At 40.1% G+C, this 25,139-nt stretch overlaps 1 protein-coding gene across 2 annotated transcripts in view; it reads right to left on the bottom strand.

Moving 5' to 3' along the window:
- Nucleotides 1–25,139, bottom strand: part of ZRANB3 (zinc finger RANBP2-type containing 3) — a 427,423-nt gene that overhangs the window by 145,727 nt on the left and 256,557 nt on the right. For both annotated transcript variants that reach the window (XM_089683596.1, XM_089683597.1), the window contains one exon: nucleotides 10,161–10,280. In XM_089683596.1, coding sequence (XP_089539722.1) covers nucleotides 10,161–10,280 — 120 coding nt within the window. The remainder of the gene's footprint in view (nucleotides 1–10,160; nucleotides 10,281–25,139) is intronic.

Genomic DNA, 25,139 nt, shown 5'->3' with positions numbered 1-25,139 from the left:
AGACTGACCTGGTGAGAGGGGAGATCCCGGCGGCGATGCGGCTGTCGGCCGGGGAGTAGAGAAGGAGCTTGTCCTCCCCCATGAAGTCTGCCTGCGGTGATCCTGGAGAGAGAGTGTGAGGATGCCGGGAGACAAGGAGGAGTGGCGATACCACGTGGGCTGCCGCGGTGTACAGCTGGGAGAGGAAGAGACCGGCCGGCGTCCTAGGAGGCAGGGGAAGCGCTGACATCCATTGCAGAGCTGTCTCCAGGGATTTCTCGGGGTATATGCAGAGGAGGACAAAGAGACCCAGAGGAATTCCCTGGAAGAGGAGGACACGGCTGCAGGAGAAAGGGCAACCCAGGACTGCAACTCGGAAGCTACTCCAGGAGGGTGAGTGAGAGCTGTGGGTCTCCCCAAGTGTTAGTCTTTCAAGCTGTGCTACTGACTATCTGACATCCAACATAAAGAATAAGAAGGGAATTCCCAGAGAGGGTCTGAAGAAAGCAGTGACAGTTTAAGTATATACCCCAGAATCTTGAAAAAGCTCTAAAAATCCTATATGTGACATGAAAGGGAAGAATAGTAAAGGAAGTATGCTCAAGAACTCCCAAACTGGAACAATAAAAAAATACACGTCACAAGGGAAATTAACTCCAGTAAAATCCCAGGAAATAAGTGATAGGAGTGAACTGGAAATAAGCTTAGACAATAGCTTAAGATCTTCCCTGGGACCAGCTAACAATAGCCAACAAACACTGGAAAGTATGGAGTTGGGAGAAACTGAAAAAGAACTGCAAATACCAAATAAAAAGGAAATGGCGGAGATGTTTAAAAACTTAGAAAAATCTATAAAGCAAGAGATGGGGATAATTCGGAAAGAAATGGGACAGTTGTTAACTAGAGTGGAAGAAACGGAGGAAACAGTTAAATCCCATACCCAAATTATCCCAAAATTAGAAAAACTGATAATAGATACTCGGAAGGAACAAAAAAGACTGCTTTATATGATGGAGGATCAAGAAAATAGGGACAGGAGAAATAACATTAGAATAAGAGGAGTCCCAGAACTGCAACAGGGGGAAGATTTAAAGGAGACCACAGGAAAAATTTTGAACGCCGTAATGGATAGATCTGGTGCGGAAATGTATGAATTGGACGCAGTGTACAGGATAGGAAAGCTTCAACAAGAAAAAGGCCCAGAAAAATCAAGAGATATAATCGTTCGGTTCCATAATTATAGAGATAAGGATGAGATATGGAAGAAGATTAAAGGAAGAACGAATATCAATTATGGAGGGAAAAATATTCACATTTTTGCAGACATAGCAGCTGAGACATTGAGAAGAAAGAGATCATTGAAACCATTATTGGAAATGTTGAAGAAACAGAATGTGCAATATAGATGGGGTCGATCAGCATGCTTAATCGGTTGGAAAGATGGAGTCACAGCTTTTTTGAGATCCTCTGAAGATATGAAGGACTTTTGTAACAAATTTGAACTGCAGAGAATAGAGATACCGGGATGGGAAGCGGAGGAGAGAGAGTTATATATGTTGGGAAAAGAGGAATGGCAGCTAGTTAGAAGAGAAAACAGAGAGCAAATAGATAGAGGGACAACGGGGAGGAGGGGGGGGAAGGTGAGCGGCACATGGACGGAGCTGAGCCCCCAGATAGGAATCAATAGTGGGATTCTTTCCACAAATGATTTACAGGCAAATAAAAAGCCTACCAGGGGGGAGGGGGAGGGGGGAGGGGTTTGTGGTGGGAGAGGGGAGGGGGGGAGGGGGATGGGGGGGGGGAAGGAGGGGAGGGAGAGAAGAGGGGGGGATTGGGGATAGGGAGTTTTAAAACTGACATCTTGTATGAGAGAAGAGGTATAGGGAAGGGAAAGAGGAAAGGAAATGGTAAAATAGGAAGAAGTTAAATAAAATATGGAGGAAATACGCTTCGTAACCCATAATGTAAATGGATTAAATTGCCCGGGTAAAAGATTTTGACTATATAGAGAACTACAACATAGAGAGGCCTCAGTTGTTTTTTTGCAGGAAACACATCTAGAGTTAAAAAAAAATATTAAGCTATACTCTAGACAACATCCGACATGGTATTATGCAGATTCCCCAGTTAAGAGAGCTAAGGGAGTAGCTATAGGATTTGCAAAAAATATCAGGTTTGAATTGGAAGATAGAAAGACAGACCCGGAGGGGAGGTTTTTGTTTTTGAAGGGTAAATTACATGACATAGAATGTATGCTTGTAAACATATATTGCCCTAATAGGAAGCCAGAGATGTTTTTGAAAGGGGTTATGAGAAAGTTGATGGATTTTGGAAAGGGATATCTAATAGTGGCGGGTGACTTTAATTTATGTATGGATCCACAAATAGATACAACATTTGGAGTACAGAGAGGGGGAAACAGGTCCATGGGATTATTGAAAATGGTGATGAAAGAGTGCCAACTGGTGGATAGCTGGAGAATTGTCCACATGAGAGAGAGAGATTACACTTTCTTCTCTAGTGTACATAGGACATACTCTAGATTGGACTATATTTTGGTGGACCATCGACTTGTTGAGGATTTGGTTAAAGTAGAAATAGAAGCAATAACTATCTCGGACCATGCACCTGTAGTAATGGAAATGGGGAGGGAAACGGTCAGGTGGCTTATCATGGAGGTTGAATGAGACACTCCTCACGGATCCAGATACTGACCGGAAGAAAAGGGAGGAGATAGAGAGGTTCTTTGAGGAAAATGAAACAGAGGATGTATCACTAGCTACAGTGTGGGAGGCACATAAAGCATATGTAAGAGGAATCCTTATTGCGATTGGGGCAAAGAAAAAAAGGGAAAGACGCAAGAAGATCAGTGGGCTTTTGAAGGAAATAGCTGAGATGGAACTCCTACATAAAAATAACATAAGGAAAGAGATAGAGCAAAGAGTGATAAAAAAGAGGGAAGAACTAGAGAAAGTAATGGAGGAAGAAAAAATGAGAACTTTTAATAAGATCATAGGTGAAAGATATAGATGGGGAGATAGACCAGGAAAATATCTGATGAGAGCCTTGAGGAGAAAGAAGAATAGGAACTATATAGATAAAATAAAAAAACTCCAAGGGAGAGTTAGTCCATTCAACTAAAGATATTGCAAAGGTATTTAAAAATTACTACAGTAAATTATATAATATTGCCCCTAAGGATGTTATAAATAAAGATAAAACGACAAATATTGATAAAAGAAGGGACTATTTAAGAAATGCAGGATTACCAAAATTAGGTGAAGAACTATTAAACTCCTTAGAATCCGAAATCACGCAGGAAGAACTAAAAATAGCATTAAAAAGCTTTAAGACGGGAAAAAGCCCAGGCCCAGATGGATATACTGTGAGGTATTATAAAAAATACAGTGATTTACTGTTACCCAAATTAAAGAGATATATGGAGGCGTTGGGGGGAGAGATGGAAATAAGAAAGGAATCCCTTCTGGCACAGGTGGTCTTAATACATAAGGAAGGTAAAGATATCACCCACTGTGCAAGCTATAGACCGATATCGTTATTGAATGTAGACACGAAGGTGTATGCAAAAGTATTGGCGAATAGGTTAAGAGATCTGATGCCAGATTGGATACATGGAGACCAGGTGGGCTTTGTTGGAGGAAGAGAGGGTCGAGATAATGGGTTGAGGTCCCTGATGCTTATACAGAAAAGTAAAATGGAAAAAAATCCAGTAGTGCTGCTCTCGATAGATGCGGAGAAGGCGTTCGATAGGGAGTTTTATGATGGATACACTGGAGGTCCTGGGATTGGGTAGTAGGATGAAAAAGTGGATTGGAAAGTTGTATGAAGGACCAACTGCGATGGTAATGGTAAACGGAGAGAGATCAGAGACCTTTTCAATGTCAAATGGAACCAGACAGGGATGCCCACTGTCCCCACTGCTGTTTGTTCTATCATTGGAACCCCTGTTATCAACAATTAGGAAAAATATAGATATAAAGGGAATAAATGTTGGAAAGACAGAACATAAGATAGCCGCATTTGCGGACGATTTATTATTCTATGTTGGAAACCCGAGGATAACACTTCCTAACCTAATGAAAACACTGAAGGAATATGGGGAAATGTCAAATCTAAAAATTAACCCGAGCAAAACAGAGATATTAAATATAAACCTTCCAAAAAGTGAAAAAGAAAATATACAGAGAGAGTTTCCCTTTATATGGAAAAATAGAGAAATAAAGTACCTGGGGGTAAAACTCACTCCCTCACAGAAGAAACTTTATAAAGATAATTATATCCCAATGTTAAATGAAATCAGAGAGGAATTGAGGAAAATGGGTGGAGGAAATCCTTCCTGGTTGGGCCGTATTAATCTGATAAAAATGATAATTCTCCCTAAGATACTGTATAAATTCCAGATGATACCCATTAATCTTCCAGAGGTGTATTTTAGGACAATTAAGCGAATGGTAACTAAATATATATGGAAAAATAAAAAACCTAGGATATCATATGAAGTGCTAAGCAGAAATAAAGAAAAAGGAGGGTTGGGAGTCCCGGACTTCAAAATATATCATAGGGCAGTCATCCTAGCAAGAATCTTTGACTGGATACATAACTCAAAAAGTAAACATTGGGTCACAATTGAAAATACACTTAGTAGAAAGGATTTGGGTAGGAGTGTATGGGTGCCACCACAATTTAGAGAATTAGAGGAGAGCATGAGTGTATACACGAGGATTGTAATAAGGGAGTGGGATAAAATGCACAAACAGAGGAAATGGGATTTTAATTCACTATTAATGCCACTAAGAAATTCAGAGTTTTTTCCCCCAGGTAAAGAGGAAATCTCAGGTAGATGGATTATGAAGGAAGACGCTCAGTTGAGAGATGTAATGGAGGGGGTAAACTTAAGAACACTGGAGGATTTGAAAAAGGAAGAGGGAAGGATTTTCACTGGGATAGATATATGGAGATATAATCAATTAAAACAATTTGTGGAGAAATTGACGAAGCCCCTTAGAACTAGGAAAGAGTGGAATGAATTTGAGAAATACTTAGAAGATAGAGGTGATGGGAAACACAGCACTGCTAAAGCATATAAAGCTCTCACGGATTTAGATAGAAAGTTTAAATTAAAGTATATAGAAAAATGGGAAAAGGACTTAGGAGTGGAGTGGGAAGAGCACACACAGAGGAAAATATATAGAATGGTACACGAAAATATTAGTATGCGAGAAGTGGAAATGAATTTTAAATGTTTGACAAGGTGGTATGTTACACCGGTGATAGAGCACAAGATGAGGGAAGAGAAGCAACCTTGGTGTTGGCGAGGATGTGGAGGGTTGGGCACGATGTATCACATATGGTGGGAATGTCCAAAAATACACATATATTGGGCAAAAGTTATAAACCAAATCACGATTATCACTGGGATGGAGATAGGATTGGACCCTGAAATCTGTCTTTTCCATAATTCAATATTATCTGGAAATAAATATAAAGAACTGGGTATATTGTGCTACCTAAATGCAGCAAAAAATCTGATTCCTAAGTTTTGGCGTAAAGTTGAAGCACCGAGCGAAGAGGATTGGATGAATAGAGTAGATCAGATTGCTAGATTGGAAAAACTCTATTATATACAGGAAGATAGGATGGTGACATATCATATGAAATGGGAGAAATGGGAGGAGTACAAAGTAAAGGTAAAGAAAGGTACTGAGTAAGTAAGCATAAAGAAAAGGGAAAGAGAGGACAAGAAGAAAGGAAGAGAAAAGGGGAAAGGATTAGGAAAAAGGAGAAAATATAGTAATTAGCCTTTCTTTCTTTCCTTTTCTTTTTCAAACCTAGGTATCCAGAGAATATGAGATACAAGTCGATCAGTCAGATGTCAGGGGTATTTAGTAGTGGGGTGGGAGGTGGGCGGGTTATGGGTTAAGGGAGCTATGGGGAGAAAATGAAAATGATACGAAATTAGTGTTTTATGAGAAATTGTGATGTTGTATTTTCAAATTATGGAAATGTGTATTGTTTTAAATGAAAAATGAATAAATATTTAAATTAAAAAAAAACAAAAACAAATTGCAAAACCCTCAACAGATTTAAAATGGAGGAGCACACAGGAAAGATTTTTTTTTAATTTCTGGGGTGAAAACAAATTTCACTTTTTTTTTCATTCTTTATTTATTCATTTTCCATGAATTTTTATTTTAAAGGAACGCTCCACATTTCATTCTAGATCCTACTATCTACTGTGAAATTGCATGTTACCAATAATATTCATTTATCGTTGCAACTCTACTCTTTGTAGTTAGATTGCACATATAATAAACACTTGGAAATTTTTTTTGCATATGGAAGGAGATGTAAATTGAACAGGTGTGTTTACTAGCTTATGAATGGCTATTATATGTGAGAAACATAGTGCTATTTACCAAATCTCAAGCAGTACACAGACAGCCTTTAACAGAGGAATCCGATCGATACGTATAATGAGGTTAAGCACAAAGGAAGCTACACATTGAAGACATGTTATAGAAAAATAAAGAGGGACTGCCTCGCAGAGCTTACGATTAAAGCAGGTTATTAATTAAACTGTCAGTAGCGGTTTATTGACCGCGGCTCTTTGACAGTTCGCATTGCCGAGCTATTAATGGCCCGAAATCACTCCCAATTAAGATTTCAGCATTTCTCCTGGGACTTTCCAAAACAGTTTTAGTAAATATGAAAGGAGGAAAAGCTCCTCTGAACAATTACAGTTAAATTCAGATAGAAAAATCCTATCCAATTAATTCAAAGCATTTCACTACAGACAATGGAGGCAGCCATGTTAAAGTGACACCACACTACACAGAAGAAAAGCTGCCTTAAAAATGTGCCTAAATGAGCCACGTATTGCACACCTCCCACACTCCAAAGACATGCTGCTAGGTTAATTGGCTTCTGTCTAAACTGGCTCCAGTATGTACGTGTATGTATAAATGTGAGTTAGGGACCTTAGACTGTAGCGCTCCATGAGGGCAAGGACTGATGTGGATGTACAATATATATGTAAAGTGCGGGACAACAAATATGGTTGGTGCTATATAAATACCAGTAAATAAAAATCTCTAGCTCATTAGTACTGTTGTCTACATCCCTAGAAAACAAACTTCCCTACATGTATTGTCCACAGTAAACAGAAGAAAGAGGTCCCACTTACCAGAGACTTTCTGCCATAGGGTGACAACACTGCCTCACAGCATTAGCATTGCCACCCTATTTCAATGTGCTCCTGGCACAAACTTGCTAGCAAACTTGAATTTTTGGACTGAGACTATTGAGGACAGCTGATCACTGCAAGCAAAACGTGGCTGAAACTCATTCACTAACTATGAGTGGCAGTGGCTTTGGGAAGGAGAATCAGTGGCTGAATCACAGAAAAGGGACGTGTGCCTGGGGTTTGGTGAAAGCACCATAACGGGAAATTGTCCTGCCATTGTTACAGTGCAACAAGAAACAGTTTTTGAGCAGCTAAAAATTTCAAAAACATTAAAAACCCAGTAAATAGAAATTTATTTTCGTGGTATTTGATCACCACTGGTTTTTTTTTATTTATTACGTAAATGAAAAAAGCCTGAATATTTTGAAAAGAAACAATATTTTTTACTTTCTGCTATAAAACATATCCAATAAAAACATTTAAAAAAATTAAATGTCCTCATATACTTAGGCAAAAATGTATTCTGCTAGATGTCTTTGTTAAAACAAAAAAAAAAAAATCCCAATAAGTGTATATTATGTAGCTGGCATGAAAGTTAAAGCATCTACAAATCACGGTGTATATATATATATAAATACACACACACACACACACACATACTGGAATTTAAAAAAAAATGTTTATACTAGTAATGGGGGTGATCAGTGACTTATAGTGGGACTATTATAGTGTGGCAGGCAATCTGGCAGCACACTGGCTAAATGGTTAGCACTTCCACATGGCAGCACTAAAGTCATTGGTTCAAATCCCAACAACGGCACCACCTGCCTAGAGTTTGCATGTTTTCCCTGTGCTTGTGTGGGTTTCCTCTGGAAACTCTGGTTTCCTCCAACACCCTAAAGACATGCTGGTACGTTAATTGGCTCCTGTCTAAATTGGTCCTAGTATGTGTACGTATGAATGTGAGTTAGGGTCCTTAAATTGTATGCTCTTTAGGGTTAGAGACTGATGTGAATGCACAATATATATGTAAAGCACTGCGTAAAATGACGGCATTATATAAATATCTGTAATAATAATAACTGACATTAATACAATGATCAGTGCTAATTCTATGCACTGTCACTGTACTAATGGCTGAGAAGGGATTACTATCTAGGGGCAATCAAGGGTTAACTGTGAGCCTAACAATGTGTAATGTGTGTCATATGTGCTGCTTTTCCTAAACGATCTTGCTGTTTTTTTCCCTACTTTGCAGGGAATTAAAAAAAACTGCAAGATTGCGTGACAGTGTAGGCCAAGCCAGAGCTCTCTTCTATGAATCGCTGAGCTGATCAGTGGGTTCCAGTGATCAATCATTGGCTGGGATCAGCTGATTGGCTTGCTCCGTAATGAAACACAGCACTGCTGGGGCAGCGGGCAAGCACCCTACCAGGAAGTGCTGATCACTTACCAGATACATGATCCAGCGCACAGTGCCCGCCCTGCAGCAGTATATCTGTGTGGGGCTATCAGGAAGCGGTTAAAGCACACTACTAAACCAGCAATATATGCTGAGAGTTTTATTCTGCTTTAAACTGAATTCCAGGTATGCTGATTTTTACATAAATACATTAGTCAAGCTAGAACCAATACAAGTATGCGTCACAACTGTGGGATCCCCATGGAGGTGGGAAATCACTGTAGTAGGCATTACTATTCCAGTGATTTCCATTAGCGTCTGGTGCTGAGCAGCTACTGTATTATCAACACAGGAGGTCACCCATTTGGCATGAGTACTCATGCCAATGAATGCAAAGTATTCTCTGACTGGATGAGGTGGAGATTGTGACATCAGAACCTTGCCACCCCACCTGGTCCAATTATGGAATGTTTTGCATTCATTGTAAAAATGCCAAATGTTTCCCAAAAGGGTCTCATGCCAACCGATTGACCTTCTGTGTTCACAATGCGGAAGGGTAGTTGCTTGATACAGGAGCTGGAAGCTAGTAGAAATTACTGTAGTAGCAATTCTTCCCTACAGTAATTTCTAGCTTCCACGGGGATCCCAAAGGTATGGTACATACATAATTACTGTATATACACACACATATACATACACACACACTATTCAGTATTTTCAAAATCTTCTTGGAGTTTGTAAAAATTACTCAATGGGGAATATTTACTAAACCAGAAAAGTGCAAAATTTGGTGCAATTCTGCATAGAAACAAATCAGTTTCCAGGCTGTATTGCCAAAGCTAAACTGAACAAGCTGAGATTAGAAGCTGACTGGCTACCATGCACAGCTGCACCAGATCCTGAGTGGTCTCGTTTTAGTAAATCTCCCTTAAAGTACTAAACCAATCTGATTTTCATAGTCAGTTGTGCCCTGACCTAGCAGAGTTTTTGGGCTCTTGTTCAATGACTGTGTGCTGCCCAATGACCCACTCAGAATTGAAGAGGGCAAGGCCTAATACCAGGGAAAACTTAACATGCATTTTCTTAGACTCACTTAGACACCCTCCTAAACCTTGTGGACAGCCTTCCCAGAAGAGTTGAAGCTGTTATAGCTGCAAAGGGCGGGGCCAACTCAATTTTCAACCCTACGGGCTAAGACTGGGACCCCATTAAAGTTCATGTGTGTGTAAAGGCAGACGTTCCAATACTTTTGGCAGTAGAGTGTGTATTGGTCAAAACTGGACTAATATAAATATGTAAAAATTGCCATACCTGGAATTCAGCTTTAAATGATCATATTATGTGTATTATCTACTACAGTTACAAGTGGACTTTTTTTTTTTGTTAAATACCATTTTTCTGGTAGGGAGAATTATTCCTATTTAAGGAACAATCTTTCAAACAAGAGATTGTTCATACAAAACATCGCTCATAAGTCTGGCAAGCCTAGTCTGTGGGTAGGCGTAGCTGGGAGCTCTTCTGTAAATAACAAATCACATGACTGACGCATTTGTATGGAGAGATGGATTAAGTTACCTTGTTCTCTATGGCAGCCTCCGTGCAGGCCTGCAGCATGGAGAGATGGTGTGCAAACACCAGGAACTTCAGCTTGTCATTCTCCAACATCATTTTAATGTAATCCTTCACGGCTCCAGCCTAGGAAATGAACAAATAATTCTCAGTGTCATACTGTGCAATACATCTGATGCAAGGCTGACTGTGTCTAGTAATCTGCCACAGCTTCAAGATATGTCAAATGTCGCTTGCTTTACTGTACGGGAGGAAATATGTCAGGGACTGTGCTCTGGGTTACATAATCTTGACATGAACACCAACAGGATTGTTTCTTAGAGTGTTACTAAACCCAGGACCCGGCATTCACTGTATATGGTCTCCCACAGCACACACAACATGGACATTCAATTATTTTAGTAAATATAAACCACTAAAGACTTTTCCACATCAGCAGAATATAGCTGTCTAGTGATTTCTACCAACATTCAGCTTAGCACTGAGTACTCTTGTAGAAGGAATTTTCATTCTCCTCTTCACTGTCCTATGAAGCTACATGACCCCTGTCCCTCTGTCTGGACAGTGCTGAGAGACTCCTAGGGCTCTGTACTATCAGCAGATTGATTAGGGACAGTAGAAGGGGAGGATCAGAGAAGACAAGATCAAACAGCCTTTTTACACAATGTAGAGGATTAACCCCATAGGTTCCAGTGAGTATAACAAGCATGCTTTACTGCAAATACATACTGATTTTACTGTTGTGGGTTTAGTAACTCTTTAATTGCCAGCCCTTCTCCCCCAAAAAATAACAAAAATAAACCTTTGTAAACAAATCATATTGCCCCTCCAAAAAATACTTATCTTGTCCCTGGCCTCCCTTGCTTGAAAGCGTGAAATCCCAAACCATTGCACGGTGGGTGCAATCGCACCACCCAGTTTTGCCAGTAGACACTGTGACTTCAGCCGTGCCTCCCGAAAAAATGGGAGGCCAGGGCCACGGTAGATATTTAGGGGGGTTTTATTGGATGTTTTGTTTGCAATAGCTTTTTTGTTGAGAAGTGGTGGGAGGGGACAGGGAGTTGGCTAAAAGCAGACCTCCCATTTTCCATGCAAGGTCCAATTTAAAGACTAACTCCACTTTGGCTGAGGAAAAAAAAAGAAGCATTCCTCTCTTGATGATGTATGTTCATTGCAAGGATTTTAACAAACTTTGTTGCAGATTTCTACCTTTTGTTAGTCTGAAGAAATAGCGGTTTGTCTGTGTCCATGTGGAAAATGAATCTAATGGGAGTGATTGAAAAATTATCAATCAGCTGAAGAAGCTGCAGGGTTCTAATGATGAAATTGGCAAGGCCTGTATCCCTTTAGATGAGATTTCCTTTTGGGAGAATCTCACAAAAAATTTAAATTTTCTTGCCCAAAATCTGGCTTGTATCTTGTTACAGACTTCAGGGAAAATCAGTAAGCCAATCACGCAAACAGGAAATGACATTTTCAGAGGGCGTTCTGTACACCATCCAGGTTGCCTCATTGCATTTTACAGAAATACAGATTGAAAAGGTGTTATTTTTAATAACATTCAATTAAAAAATGAATATGCTAAATTATATTTTTATTTGCTCATACTTTCCTACAAATGTGGAGTTACCCTTCAAAGCTAAACTCCAATTTATTTTTCAAATGCAGGCAGTGTATGTACCTGAATCTGGCCTGCTATCAACCTCTGCAGATTCTCAATACAGCAGCAGTCAAACTGGGAGAAGGAGAAGAAGCCAATCCATTTTACTGCAGTGCTCATATGCTAGCAAGCAAGGGACATGTAGCTAAGAGGGAAGACCAAAGTAACAGATAGTTGAGCTGATCAGTGTGCTGCTTCTCCTTTTACTCACAAGTCAAAGGGTGGAGAGGAGACCTGAAAGTGAACATGAAACTGCAGCAGAGAAAAAAAATCAGGTCTCCTACATTGCTAAATAAAGTTGTGCTGAAGGGCAAATGGTGTCGACTGTTAACTATATCAATGACCTTCTCCTTACCTTCTACTAGGATGTCACTGCTATCTGATGGGCACTTTTTTGGTTTTCCATCGTAAATCAAACAACTGGATGGGCAGCAATACAAATCTTTTTGGCAGGTAAATCAGCTCGTATATATATATATATATATATATATATATATATATATATATATATATATATATATATATATATATATATACACACACACAAACATATACATATATCCCAAACTGTTCCCACAAAGTTGGGAGCATGAAATTGTCCAAAATGTCTTGGTATGCTGACACCTTAAGAGTTCCCTTCACTGGAACTAAGGGGCCAAGCCCAACCCCTGAAAAACAAAACCACACCATAATCCCCCCTCCACCAAACTTACGCTTGGCACAATGCAGTCAGGAAAGTACTGTTCTCCTGGCAACCGCCAAACCCAGATATATCTATAGGATTGCCAGCCAGAGAAGTGTGATTTCGTCACTGCATAGAACACATCTCCACTACTCTAGAGTTCAGAGGCGGCGAGCTTTACACCACTGCATCCAACGCTTTGCATTGCACTTGGTGATGTAAGGCTTGGATACAGCTGATCGGCCATGGAAACCCATACCATGAAGCTCTCTACACACTGTTGCTGTGCTAATCTGAAGGTCACACAAAGTTTGGAGGTCTTTAGCTATTGATTCTGCAGAAGGTTGGCAACTTCTGTGCACTGTGCGCTTCAGCATGCGCTGACCCCGCTCTGTCGTTTTATATGGCCTACCACTTCGTGGTTGAGTTGCTGTTGTTCCCACTTTGTTATATCACTTACAGTTGACCATGCAATATTTAGTAGCAAGGAAATTTCATGTATGGACCTACCAAGGTACCACACTTGAATTCACTGAGCTCCTGAGAGCGATCCATTCTTTCACAAATGTTTGTAGAAGCAGTCTGCATGCCTAGGTGCTTGATTTTATACACCTGTGGCCATGGAGGTGATTGGAACACCTGAATCCAATGATTTGGATGGGTGTCCCAATACTTTTGGCAATACAGTGTGTGTGTGTGTGTGTCTATATATATATATATATATATATATATATATATATATATATATATAAAATATCTGTGTAATTATCCCTTCGCCTAGAATTTAATATTGAGACAGAGCAAATGGCAATGATGATGTGAAAAGTTCTGTAAGTAGAGGTGATAAGTTTTGAGTTACGGTAGTAAAACCTGTAAAATATATGATTGGATGCCATGATGTACAGCAATTTGTGCTATATAATTAGATAAGTAAAATGTGATTTTATATAATAACAGTCAAAGAATAGCATCCCACAGCAATCAATCAGCAGGCAGTCTTCACTCTTTTGGATTGCTACAAAATATAATATCTGGTTTGCTGCTATGGCATATGGCACACGGCCATAGAGGGGTAGAATTCCCACCGAGAACAATATGAGAAATACGTTCAGCCTCAAACGCCTGATGTAATGGGAAAATGTCTATTTCCTTTAGGAAAAGGCTTGCAGTTAATGATTTTCCTAAATACTGGTCTCCACAAAATCAGGCAGGTGTCAGACACATGGGTATGATCCATCTGTCAAAATGATCCCTTCTGATGAAAGAACGTTCTATAAACATGCAGGCTCAGATGGGCCCAGAGTGAATGTTTATATCTTTACAGAAGCAGGCAATCCAAGTAGTAGTGGTTTCTCCAAGAAGATCAAATCCAGCCAATGGATTCCTCCTACAAGAGGGTCTGGCAGCAAGATGTCTATATAGGTCAGGAGTGAGTGCAGACACAGAATCGTCCCCCAATCCATCTGATACTGGCAAAATGGTCAAAAAGCATTCTATGTCTGAAAGGACCTCAAGAAAATGTAACACTTTAAAATGAGAGAACTCATAAATTTCATGGAACTTCAGAGCATTCTGTAGACATCACACTCCTAAACCTTACATAGAGATTAATTTGATGGACTTGTGTCTTTTTTTCAACCTTATCTACCATGTGGCTATGTAAGCAGTGGGATCATTTATAATGCATATATTATCTTCAGGCCGCAAAGTTGACATTTGATCCCACACACCCACCATCCCAACACAACACATTACCTGCACCTTGCCATTGGTCACTGGAATTTATGTATTGCTTCATATACCAACTGTGAAGAATGGGAAGCGGCATAAAGTGTACCCCCAAGATATGTGCAGAGGTCTTCGAATCCTTGAAGTGAATTAATGTGCACAGTATAAAATATGATATGGAAAGATGATCACCTCCTAGCCCAGCCCATTAATAAAAGAGAATAATCAAAGGTCTAGGACATCCTTGCTGAGCAATCTAGGGGTGAATGGATAGTCCATAAAGGATTTTCCCTACAGACCGCAATTGTTATATCTCCCACTCCACCACCACACGTTAGCCAAGGCTCCAATATCCCCCCTCCCATCCCAACACCATGCAGTTCCTGCACCTTGACACTGGTCATTGGGATTTACGATATTGACGCATTTACTGATGGTGAAGCATGGGAAGAGACATAAGCGGTGACCCAAGGTATCTCCCAATCCTTAAAGTGTATTCATGTGTGCAGTTTAAAATATGCCATTATTAGCCCAGCCATTAAGAAAAAAGAATACTCACAAATCTATGGGCACCCTGGCTAAGCAATCTAGAGGTGGGTGATTAGTCCATAAAAGGAATTTCACAACAGACTGCAATTGTTAGATCACTACACCCTCCCAAAGTTTATCCAGAGCTTAAATAACCCCCCCCCCCCATGCTAGCACCACACAGTGCCTGCTCCTTGCCTTTAGTCACTGGGTTTTATGTGAAGCATGAGAAAAGGAATAAATGGTGATCCTAAATGTAAAGGCATCTTCCAATCTTGAAGTGAATCCTTGAAGTGAATTCATGTGTGCACCTTAAAATATACCATTGAAAGACAATGCTCTCCTAGCCCAGGTATTAAATAAAGAGAATGATCAAAAATATATGGCTGGGCAATCTAGGGGTGGATGATCCATAAAGGATTTTTCCAAATGACTGCAATTGTTGTATTCCTCCACTCCATGCCCTGAAGTTCAGCCAAGGCTCAAATATCCTCCCACCTCCCCTCACAGGTATAACTATGGACACCCATACCATGCAAGAATAAATATTTACAGAAATGTAAGCAGCTTATAGTGTGTGTAGTCTACACCATAGTGCACTCAGCAAAAAATTTGCTAAAATGAAAAAGGACACCAACGTGTATCTGTGTAGCTTGTCATAAGCAGTACCATGTAAGAAAACCACATCACTATATATAGAATTAGGACAGTTTTGGACAATTGGAAAATTAATACCATTTCTATTTTACTGGCTGTACTTCATTTTATATTAAAGAAGAATAATAAATAAGAAATTACTTTATTATGCAAAAAACACCCAACTGAAGCAGGTTTACTTAATTAGGCTATAAATACATTTTTGCACATTTATTGCCACTTTCCAATAAATATTACATACCAAGGTACCAATTTTCCCGAACAGACAACAAGAACTGATTCTATAAGAATTAAAAATATAGTACAGTTCTGTGCTAAACCAGGTTCATTCTGAAGACAAAGAAAGTCACATCTCTCGAAACTGAGGTTGGTGTTCCCTGCCCTGTTGGAAATGGGTTGTTTTTGTCCTATGTACCATTCATTAATAAGAATTAGCCAACTCTCAGCATGGTCCTTTGTCAACTGTTCCAGCATTTACATGGAGATATCTTTAACGCCTGGGAGTTAAGTCTTGATAATCAGGCAACAGTGTCGTAAACAGGCAGCATCCAGTTACACAACATGAAAAAAAAAAAAGGAACTGCCATTTTGTCCCCAACCAAAAAATTTCCCCCTAAAAAACAAACATCAATGTGCTCTTAGTCAAACCCAGCAAAATACTACACGCGACACTCTGCAAATCTGGGAATTTAAGGAAACATCCAGATGAAAGCCTTTCGTACTTCCTGTCATTTCAACACACACTTAATGTAACATGAAGATAATTATATTTTGCGGTCTCTTCGCCAGTCTATACATTCTCATACATGCTGGAGCAATACAGGTATCAATGATGTCATGGATTTTAATTAGTAATGAATAATTTACTGCTTACCGCTGTAACCCACGCTACCCTAGAGACGGCAAAGGCTCTAAATTGACAGGAGATGCTTGTAAAGCACATTAACCCCTTCTGCACCCCTCGCAGGGCCTGGGGGGGAGGCAAGCAAATGCTGCATGCATACCTGAAGCAGCTGAAGGGTTAAGTCTGCAAGTCTATGAAAACCTTCCACAAAGGAGAGATCGAAAGAAAAAAAATGCATTAATAAAGTATTCAGCGTAATGCGCTCATTAAACTGCGCGCCTGAAATATACCATAATTCAGTCCTTGTCCCTTCTCTCTTTCCCAGTATTTATGAATTCTGTCCCTTCCTAATGATAATTTTATCTGGCAATAACAATGTGTCACTTATTAATAATAGAAAAGTATTTGAAAAAAAAAATAGTCTTTCATTTATTATTCATGATGTTAAAGTCTATAAGAGGAGCATTTGAAACAATCAAATAACAGTTTAGGGAGAATATCTGCGTGAACTTGGTCAGGCTGGGCGACTGGGATTAGCGGTTAAGTCAGCTCTTTGAGAAGAAATAGTAGGACCTCATGTTTATATAATATTCTCATTTACATACCGCTTTCAGAATATTTCAGGGACAGGTAAAAAGGCTTTTAATGCGGTAACACGGTGTCAGGTTTTTAGCGCCTAGAAGCTTTGCTTTTTTCAAGGGGTAACATTTATCCGATCTGGCGCTCGGTGGTTAAGCCAAGTTGCATGATCCTATGAATATCTATTCATCTCTAAATTAGGTAGACATCTGTGAATTTTTCATGGACTGTGGAAATTATGCACACCTGAAAAAAATCAAAAGCTTTAGACTGAGTTGTGAGACAATGCTGGCCAGAATGGGGGAGAACAGAGAATGTGCAACTCAGTAAACGACATGCTAGTCTACTTTGAAGTCTTAAAGAAGAACCCCTTTAAGGGACAACTGGTGTATAATCATCTGCTTTTGTGCAAATATGTTTTAGAACAGTTCTCAGCCCTCTGATTTAAAGGCACTTTCATTTTTATTTTTCTAGGTAGCCTGCATAGTATAAGAAGTTGTCCTAAGGATATTCCCTGCTGAGAAATAGGTACTAGGGCACCTCTTTTTATTCCTTTGCAATGATTTGATCTTTTCTCTTTGGTTTACAAAAGGGCCACAAGCAATCTACCTGCTGAAAAAAAAAATCAGGAGGCAACCTAAAACTAGGTAAGGACGAAAGGCCTTTATTTTTATTTTTTTAAATAAAAGGACTTGTTTGGTGGCTTTACCATGCTTTCTCTGTGTTACAAGTGCAATAAAAGTGTCCATACTGAGAAGAGGCTTTTAACAAAACATGGCTACATGCAGCAGAAATCCATGCAGCCTTGCCTGCAAATGCAGAAAAAACTTGATTTGATCCCTCTACAGCAAGTTATGCAATTTATTTCTCTTGTAAGAAGAACTAGAAAAGGTACAATTTCTGGGGAAATTGTGTGAAGTGTTCTTGCCTCCACCAGTAGTCTACAACTGGAGTGGTTGGAGTAACTGGGTGGAGTGGGCGGAGTAACTGGGTGGAGTGGCTTGAGTAACTGTTGTGTGGTTGGAGTGGCTGGAGTAACTGTGAAAAGGTTGGACTGGGCAGAGTAACTTTATGGAGTGGGCAGAGTAACTTTATGGAGTGTTTGGAGTGAGTAAAGATAGTAAACATTACACTAACCAATTGATTGATCAAATTTAAAAAGTGCACATGGCAAGCTTGATAGAGTGAGAAATGCATTTCAACTTTTATTTTTCAGCTCACACTCTAGCTTTTGTCACTGCTGCCTGCTCACACACCTGGGTTCCTATGGTAACTCACTCTACAGCAAGGGCAGAGAAGAGCGGTTAAAAACAAACTGCTCCAACTTGCTCACTTCACTGGTGGTTGCCACATTCAAACGGTTGTAGTTTAAAAATTATAAATCCTACACTGAAGAGCTTTATATTGTGAGAAACACAAGACCAAGACCTACATTTTGATGCATAGTATGTCTCTGAAATATTACAAATGAAGGCACAGTTGCAGTTTGGAAATTGCCCTTTAAATCTGAGGTGGCTAGAGTGGAGTTTCAATGAATGTCAATGGGCGGTGTGAGTTGCAAACAAATGGTCATATTGTGAAAACTTTCAGGACTATGGCTTAGCCTGGGACATTTGTAGTGGCAGCTGGGATAGCTGAACGTTTTGATATAAGATTTGTGTGGACTTGAAAATGAGGGAGTGATGGCAGTTTAGAAATCATGTCCTGATTTTTCAGCTCACACTCTAGCTTTTGTCAGCTCACACTCTAGTTTTGAACATTCCGCCATTCATTCCTATGGGACCAATTTCACCACAAAAACGCCGATATTTCGTGAACCATTCGGCGAAACGTTCCACAAAGTAATAACACACCAATCGGGAACAATCCGCACATTTCGGTATATTACTGTCTATGTAGTGTAAAAACTGTGGGAGGAGCTAGGGTGGTAAATTTGGCTATAATAATAAGAATATATATGTGAGAAAACAGTAGGTGGCCTTGCCATGCAAGAATACTTAATAAAAAAAACACCAGGCTTATACTTCCACCCTAGTGTCTGGACAAGGTCTTGACCAGCAAGGCAAAAAGGTCTAAGTGCTCCCCCCAACATTGTACTGTGAACTACTTCAGTAGCATAGGTTGCCAGTCCTGCTATTTCTGCACCCTCCTCCTTCTGAAAAGCTCAAGGAAGCCACTTTAATCAGGTATCTGAATTTACGTCAAGTGAAATAATCCTGCAAAAAGAGTTGGTCACAACTAGAATTCCAAGCAGTCTTTTGGGAACTCTTACTTCCAACCACAAATTGCGGGGCAGTTCAACATCCTTCAGCTCATTATCCCACATGGGAAGGTTGCGTGTTGTGTAATGCCTAGTGAACACAATGAGAAAATCGGGCGAAAAATACCGCTTTCAGAGCAATCATACAATATAATCTATTCATTAGTATACAGCTTTCAAGAGCCGACCACCACAGTTCATGCAAAATTGTCTGAAGGGGCAAGCACGAAACATTTTTCTCATAGGATAACTAATGATTTTTGTTTAATTAGTACAGTATTTGTCCATTTACAAAAAAAAAAAACCAAGTAACCAAGACTGCGCATACTCGGAAACGAAAGAATACATTACAATACATTACATCATTCATCGCGGGAAGCCGTATTCGGTCTTATGAGAATTTTTGTACCTTTAGTGAGCTCTGAATTTTCAACAGCTGGCTGGGAACTGGTGTAGACATAAGGTTAAGGTATATATTGCAAAAACACCATGGATCTTCAAAATAGCAGCCAAAAGTTTTTCTTATAGTGATCAGATCAGAGCAAACAGTTGTGCCATTTCGGTGCTGCATACGACTTTTTGCTGCTATTTTGAAGATCCAGGGTGTGCTGATGATATATAGTATATAATTAGTGTTGTTGGTTACAAGTGGCAGTAAGAAGGTCTTTATGATGATCTTTGTTAACCTCCTTGGCGGTATGATTCTTTCCGATTTTTTGTGCTGAAAGCGGTACCATTTTTTTGCATGGAAATATGTAGTTTTTTATTGTAGGCTGTAATTTTTAGGAATAACTCATTGAAATCTGTGCGAACAAGAGTCTAGTAAACATTCCGGATATGATAAAACTTGAAACACGAAATCATAAATTATAATTTAATAAATAATCATAAAAAATAATAATAATACATTTAATTCAATAATATAATCAAACCAAAAACACTGAAATTTGAAATACAGAGGCAAATTCGCACATCGCTGAGCAAAGTCGCAAAATCGTTTTCAGTGTCTGATGACGAATTTCCCCACGAATCATTATCACTCAATTCTGCAAGTGGTTCTGATTTACTATCGCTGTTCTCTAGCTGGTCTAAAACCGCTTTTGACGTAAAGGGACGCTTTTTGGACGCCATGGACTTTTCTAAGTTTCCAGGCAGAAAGAACATTCAAAATGCAGACAGGGCATAGGACAAAGCAGTAGGGACAAAATATATGTGAAATGCATTGAAACAGCAATGACAGCAAAAATGACATTTTTAAAAAATGTCAAATTTGCCGCTGGTTCCGGCGCCCGTACGTCCCGACGTCACAGGGACCGGAACACGGAAGCCGGAAGCCGGCATCGGCCGGAGGAGATGGCTGGGGACGCTGCAGGGGACACATTGCGGGAGCGAAGGACAAGGTAAGTGCTGCAGGGAATCCCTGAGCAACGCCGCATGGTAAGCCTGAGTGTATCTCGGGGTTACCGCTCTTGGTACTCAAATTTTACCCCGAGCTACACTCGGGAAAACCGCTAAGGAGGTTAAAGAGACTTTTAGGGATGTGGAGCATCCCAGTACAGCTGATTTAAGCTTTAACCATAGTACATGCGATGAGAATATCAGGTGAATGATCATCTTTTTTTTTTGCATGCTAGTCTCATGGGACAAAATTTCAGAAGGACAAACATCACTGCAGCCCTCCACCCATCTGGACTAGATGGAAGCCTCTCCTCAGCGAAAAGCATATGAAAGCACGCTTGGAGTTTGCAAAAAAGCACCTAAAGGACTCTCAGCATACTTTCATGTGTTTTGCACTGAGAAAAGGCTTACGTCTAGTCACTCCGTCATGCAGCCTAGATGGGTGGAGGGCTGTAGAGATGGTTATCCTTCTGGAACATTATCCCATCTCCATGCAGGATCTCTAGCGCTCAGTCAGAGAGACATTCGGGTTCTTGGTCCCCTCTCTCACTGCTCAGTTTGGCCTGGCGATCAGCTCTTGGAAGAGTCCTGGTTGTGCCAAACTTCTTCCATTTGAGAAATATGGAGGCCACTATGTAATCCTGTGTAATCCTGTCTCTGAGCTTTGCAGGCAGTTCCTTTAAACTTATAACATTTGCTCTGATACAGTATGCATTATAGGCTGTGAGGCCTTTTAGAAGTGTGTGCCTTTCCAAATCATTTGCAATCAATTTAATTTACCACAGGTGGACTCCAATCAAGGTATAGAAACATCTCAACAACGATCAAGAGAAATGGGAGGCATCTGAGCTACACTTCAAGCTTTGTTGCAAAGGGTATGAATACTTTTGCCAATCAGATATTTCAGTTTTTTCTTTTTAATAAATCAACAGACATCTTTGAAATTCTATTTACACTATGTCATTGTGGGGTACTGATGTTATTCAATGTTATTCACTTTACTTGTCAGTGGCCATAATGTTATGACTGATCTGTGTATATATTGCTACAGCTTTCCACGATGTGAGATTAGGGAAGGATGTAAAGATGACTCAGGATTCGAAAAGTTTCAGTTTGAAAAGCTCTAGAGTGCTCATTGTGAGCAGAAAGGGAAGTTTTTTAAGTTTTCTCTAGGTTTGGAACCTTCAAGCTCCAGACCCTGATCCGGAACTCTCAAAGTGTCTTGGGTGGGACAGAACCTTCAATCCTGTGTCTGGGCTTTGCTAGATGCCTGCAGACTGTGTGAGTACACAGGTGTAAAGGGTCGTTATAAGCCAGGTCTCATGAGAGCTCAGGGCAGTTGCCACCTTTCAGAGACCTAACTGTTGTGTAAAGATAGTAGTGTGCTCCAGTTAGGAGTTGTGACCTTCTTAGGAGCCCAGTTTCTATGTTGGAGGGACTTCTTGCCCACAGGTCAGAACAGCTACACGGGTCTGGGGAGACTGAGAAAGCAGAGAGGACTAGCGAGTCCACAGAGGGGGCTGAAGGAAGTCTGAATTCCCGAGAAGTGTGAGAGAAGCTGAGCGATGGGAGAACCCTATCTGGAGACCAGGAGTGGGCCCCTACAGCAAAGTGCTGTGACAAAAAGGCTAAGTGAGCCTGACAAACTCATGGTCTGGGAGACCAGTTCTAAGAACATAAAATACCAAAATTAATTGTAACTAAGGACTTTTTAAGGGCATATAGATCATTGGCACCACAGGAATTTGTATAAAATGTAAAGTTTACTGCACAAACGTTAAATCCACACATATAGCAACATATCAGATACTGACAAAGGTTCTCAGATCTCTTCCATCCAACAATCCACATGTAGACAAAGCATTTCGAAGGATCAAACATCTTCCTCAGGAGCACATGTGAATAAGATCAATAATCTTCACGAAGACCATTTCACTGCTGTTACCCCCTTTTGGGAAAGATGATTCACATTAGTCTCTTTCCAGTAGACTGTACATATCCTTGTTTTTAAAAAAAAGACCATGTTCCACTCTATTGGCCTTATCCACATGTACTCCTGAGGAACATGCTCGATCATTCGAAATGTGTTGAGTCTACACGTGTATTATCATTTGGAAGAAATATTTGTCAATATCTGATATGGTATTATCTGTGCTTTTAATGTTTGTAAACTTTACATTTTATACAAATTCCTGTGGTGGCAACGATCTATATGCCCTTAAAAAGTTCTTAAAGCAGAACCACTCTGTATCTGAGTACCACATACTAAAAATGTTATTTAAATCAGTGTTAGCATTCAAAGCACTCACCCATCCATGTCTCCATACTTTATTTTGTTTAGAAATAACTTTGAAAAAAAACATGTGGGCATCTTGAATAAGGGCAGATGATTCATGTACTATTTCCGTCCTAGAATCCATTTGCCCTAATCTCAGGTATGCAGGCATGAGCTTAGCTGAGAAAGCCCCTCCTGAAGACTCCTGGGATGTATGACATTTTGCCTAGGCACGGAAACCAGGCAGTAACTGAAGAAATTAAAAAAAAAGAAGTTTAAACAAGTATACTTTCCTAGCTATTTACTAATGCTAGCAGCATAAGAACTATAAATTGTCAATGTTGATTGAGAGAGTGAAGTTCCACTTTACAATTCATTTTGGTATTTCATGTACAGAATTTAGGATGTGGGCATATAGGACATAAAACCTCAATCTGAACTCTTTTCAGTACTAAGAGCAGTGGTGCTGCTGAAGCGTAGCCAGGTGGGAAAGTATATTTCAGTTTCCGTTTTTTGATAATGGAGAACCTCTCTGTGAACTTTACTGCTTTTAAAAACCCAGTTCAGCGCTCTCCTCCAGAGGGGGAACACGTTCTCTATTTTACTCATTATACATCTATTGCTAGCAAGTTACAAGAGTTGGAATATAAGATCCTTACTCGCTGGTACAAGGTTCCTACTTTATTAAGGAAAATATATCCAGATGCTGTGAGCACTTGTTGGTGCTGTAGAGAGAAGGAAGGATCTATATTGCACATTTTTTGGACTTTTAAGAAACTGGACAGGTTCTGGACTCAAGTAAGAGACTATATCAAGCATCTCACAGACTTTGATCTGGGCTTAGGTCCCGTGATCTCCCAACAAAGAGATATCAACACTCCATGTTGATCCACCTATTGAATGCGGCCAAGGCCTGTATACCAGCACTGTGGAAACAAGAGTCTCCCTCCACACTCTCAATGTGGCTGGCTAAGGTAGCAAAGATCCACTCTATGGAAAGTATTACTGCAGCCCTAAAGGGCAAGGAAGAAAAATTTAGACCAAAGTGGTTCTACTTGTCCCTGTATGCCTGTTCTGAGCAATATGGCTCGGTCCTTGCAGCGGAGGGACAGGGTGTCATTTACACACAACAGTTCCCCTCCCTCCAAACACATCGCCCATTCACCCATTTTTTATTTCTTTTTCATCTTTCTTTCTTCTGCCCTCCCTCCATCTCTTTCTATTTTCAATTCTCCCCTTTTCTCTTCCCGGTTTAGTCTGGCATTTGTTCTTTTAGCGGTCCCACTTCCCATGTTCTGTTCCTATTTAATGAGCAACTTGCTCAGATGTGGGATTCTAGGTCTGTCTGGTTGATGTTGTTAAGCTTTTGGTTACGATAGGATACATACCACATGCTATTTTTCTGATACTGTACTTGTTCTGTTAGGCAGCCACTGCGGCCTGCCATATACCTAGTATTTTATATCCATTTACCTTATGCCCTGTTTGTATGCAACCTCTTTAAATAAAGAATTACAAAAACCCAGTTGGGACTGATGCAATCTCACTTAACTGGTTCCATCCAGCGAACAGCAGACTGATGACCAAGTGGGCTTTTCATCCCTTAGGGTGAACATCCTATGAGGTCCTACCGGTCACCCCAGGGGGTGCATAGCGTGGTGATCGGTGGTGAGCTGTGTCTCTCGGACACAGTGCATCACTGATCAGGGTAAAGAGCCAATGATGTTGATCAGCTGATCACATGTAAACATGCCATTTACTGGCATTTCCTTTTCTCTGCGCTTTCATTGTCTGAGGAAAGGAAAGCCAATAACCGGCTTTCCTGTGACAGGGGACATTTACATGGATAATAAGGGCACTGATCATCAGTGTCCTGATTATAAGTGCAGTCCCACAAGTGCTAATCTGTGTCCATCAGTGCAGCATATCAGTGCCCATCAAAGCAAAATAGCAGTACAGCCCCATCAGTGCTAATCCGTGTCCATCAGTGCAGCTTATCAATGGTCATCAGTGTAGCCTTATTAGTGCTCATCAATGCAGCCTCGTCTGTTCCCATAAGTGCAGCCTCATCTGTGCTCATTAGTGCAGCCTCATCTGTGCCCATCAGTGCAGCCTCATCTGTGCCCATCAGTGCAGCCTATCAGCGCACATTAGTGAAGAAGAAAATGTACTTATTTGCACATTTTTATTAAAAAAAAACTAAAAAAGGATTTTTTCAAAACTTTTGGTTTTTTTTCTTTTGTTTAGCAAAAACTTTTGGTGAATAACTACCACCAAAAGACAGCTATATTGGTCTCAAAAAAACGATACAAATTTAATTTGGGTACAATGTTGCATGACAGGAAGGGGGTGAAAGTGCCCGGTATTGAAGTGG

This window comes from Staurois parvus, unplaced genomic scaffold (genome assembly GCF_062004578.1).
Source record: "Staurois parvus isolate SC_StPar_1 unplaced genomic scaffold, SC_StPar_1.0 ptg000315l, whole genome shotgun sequence".
Lineage (NCBI taxonomy): Eukaryota > Metazoa > Chordata > Amphibia > Anura > Ranidae > Staurois > Staurois parvus.
The sequence above is the reverse complement of the archived record's forward strand: the minus strand, read 5'-3'. Positions and strand labels throughout refer to the sequence as shown.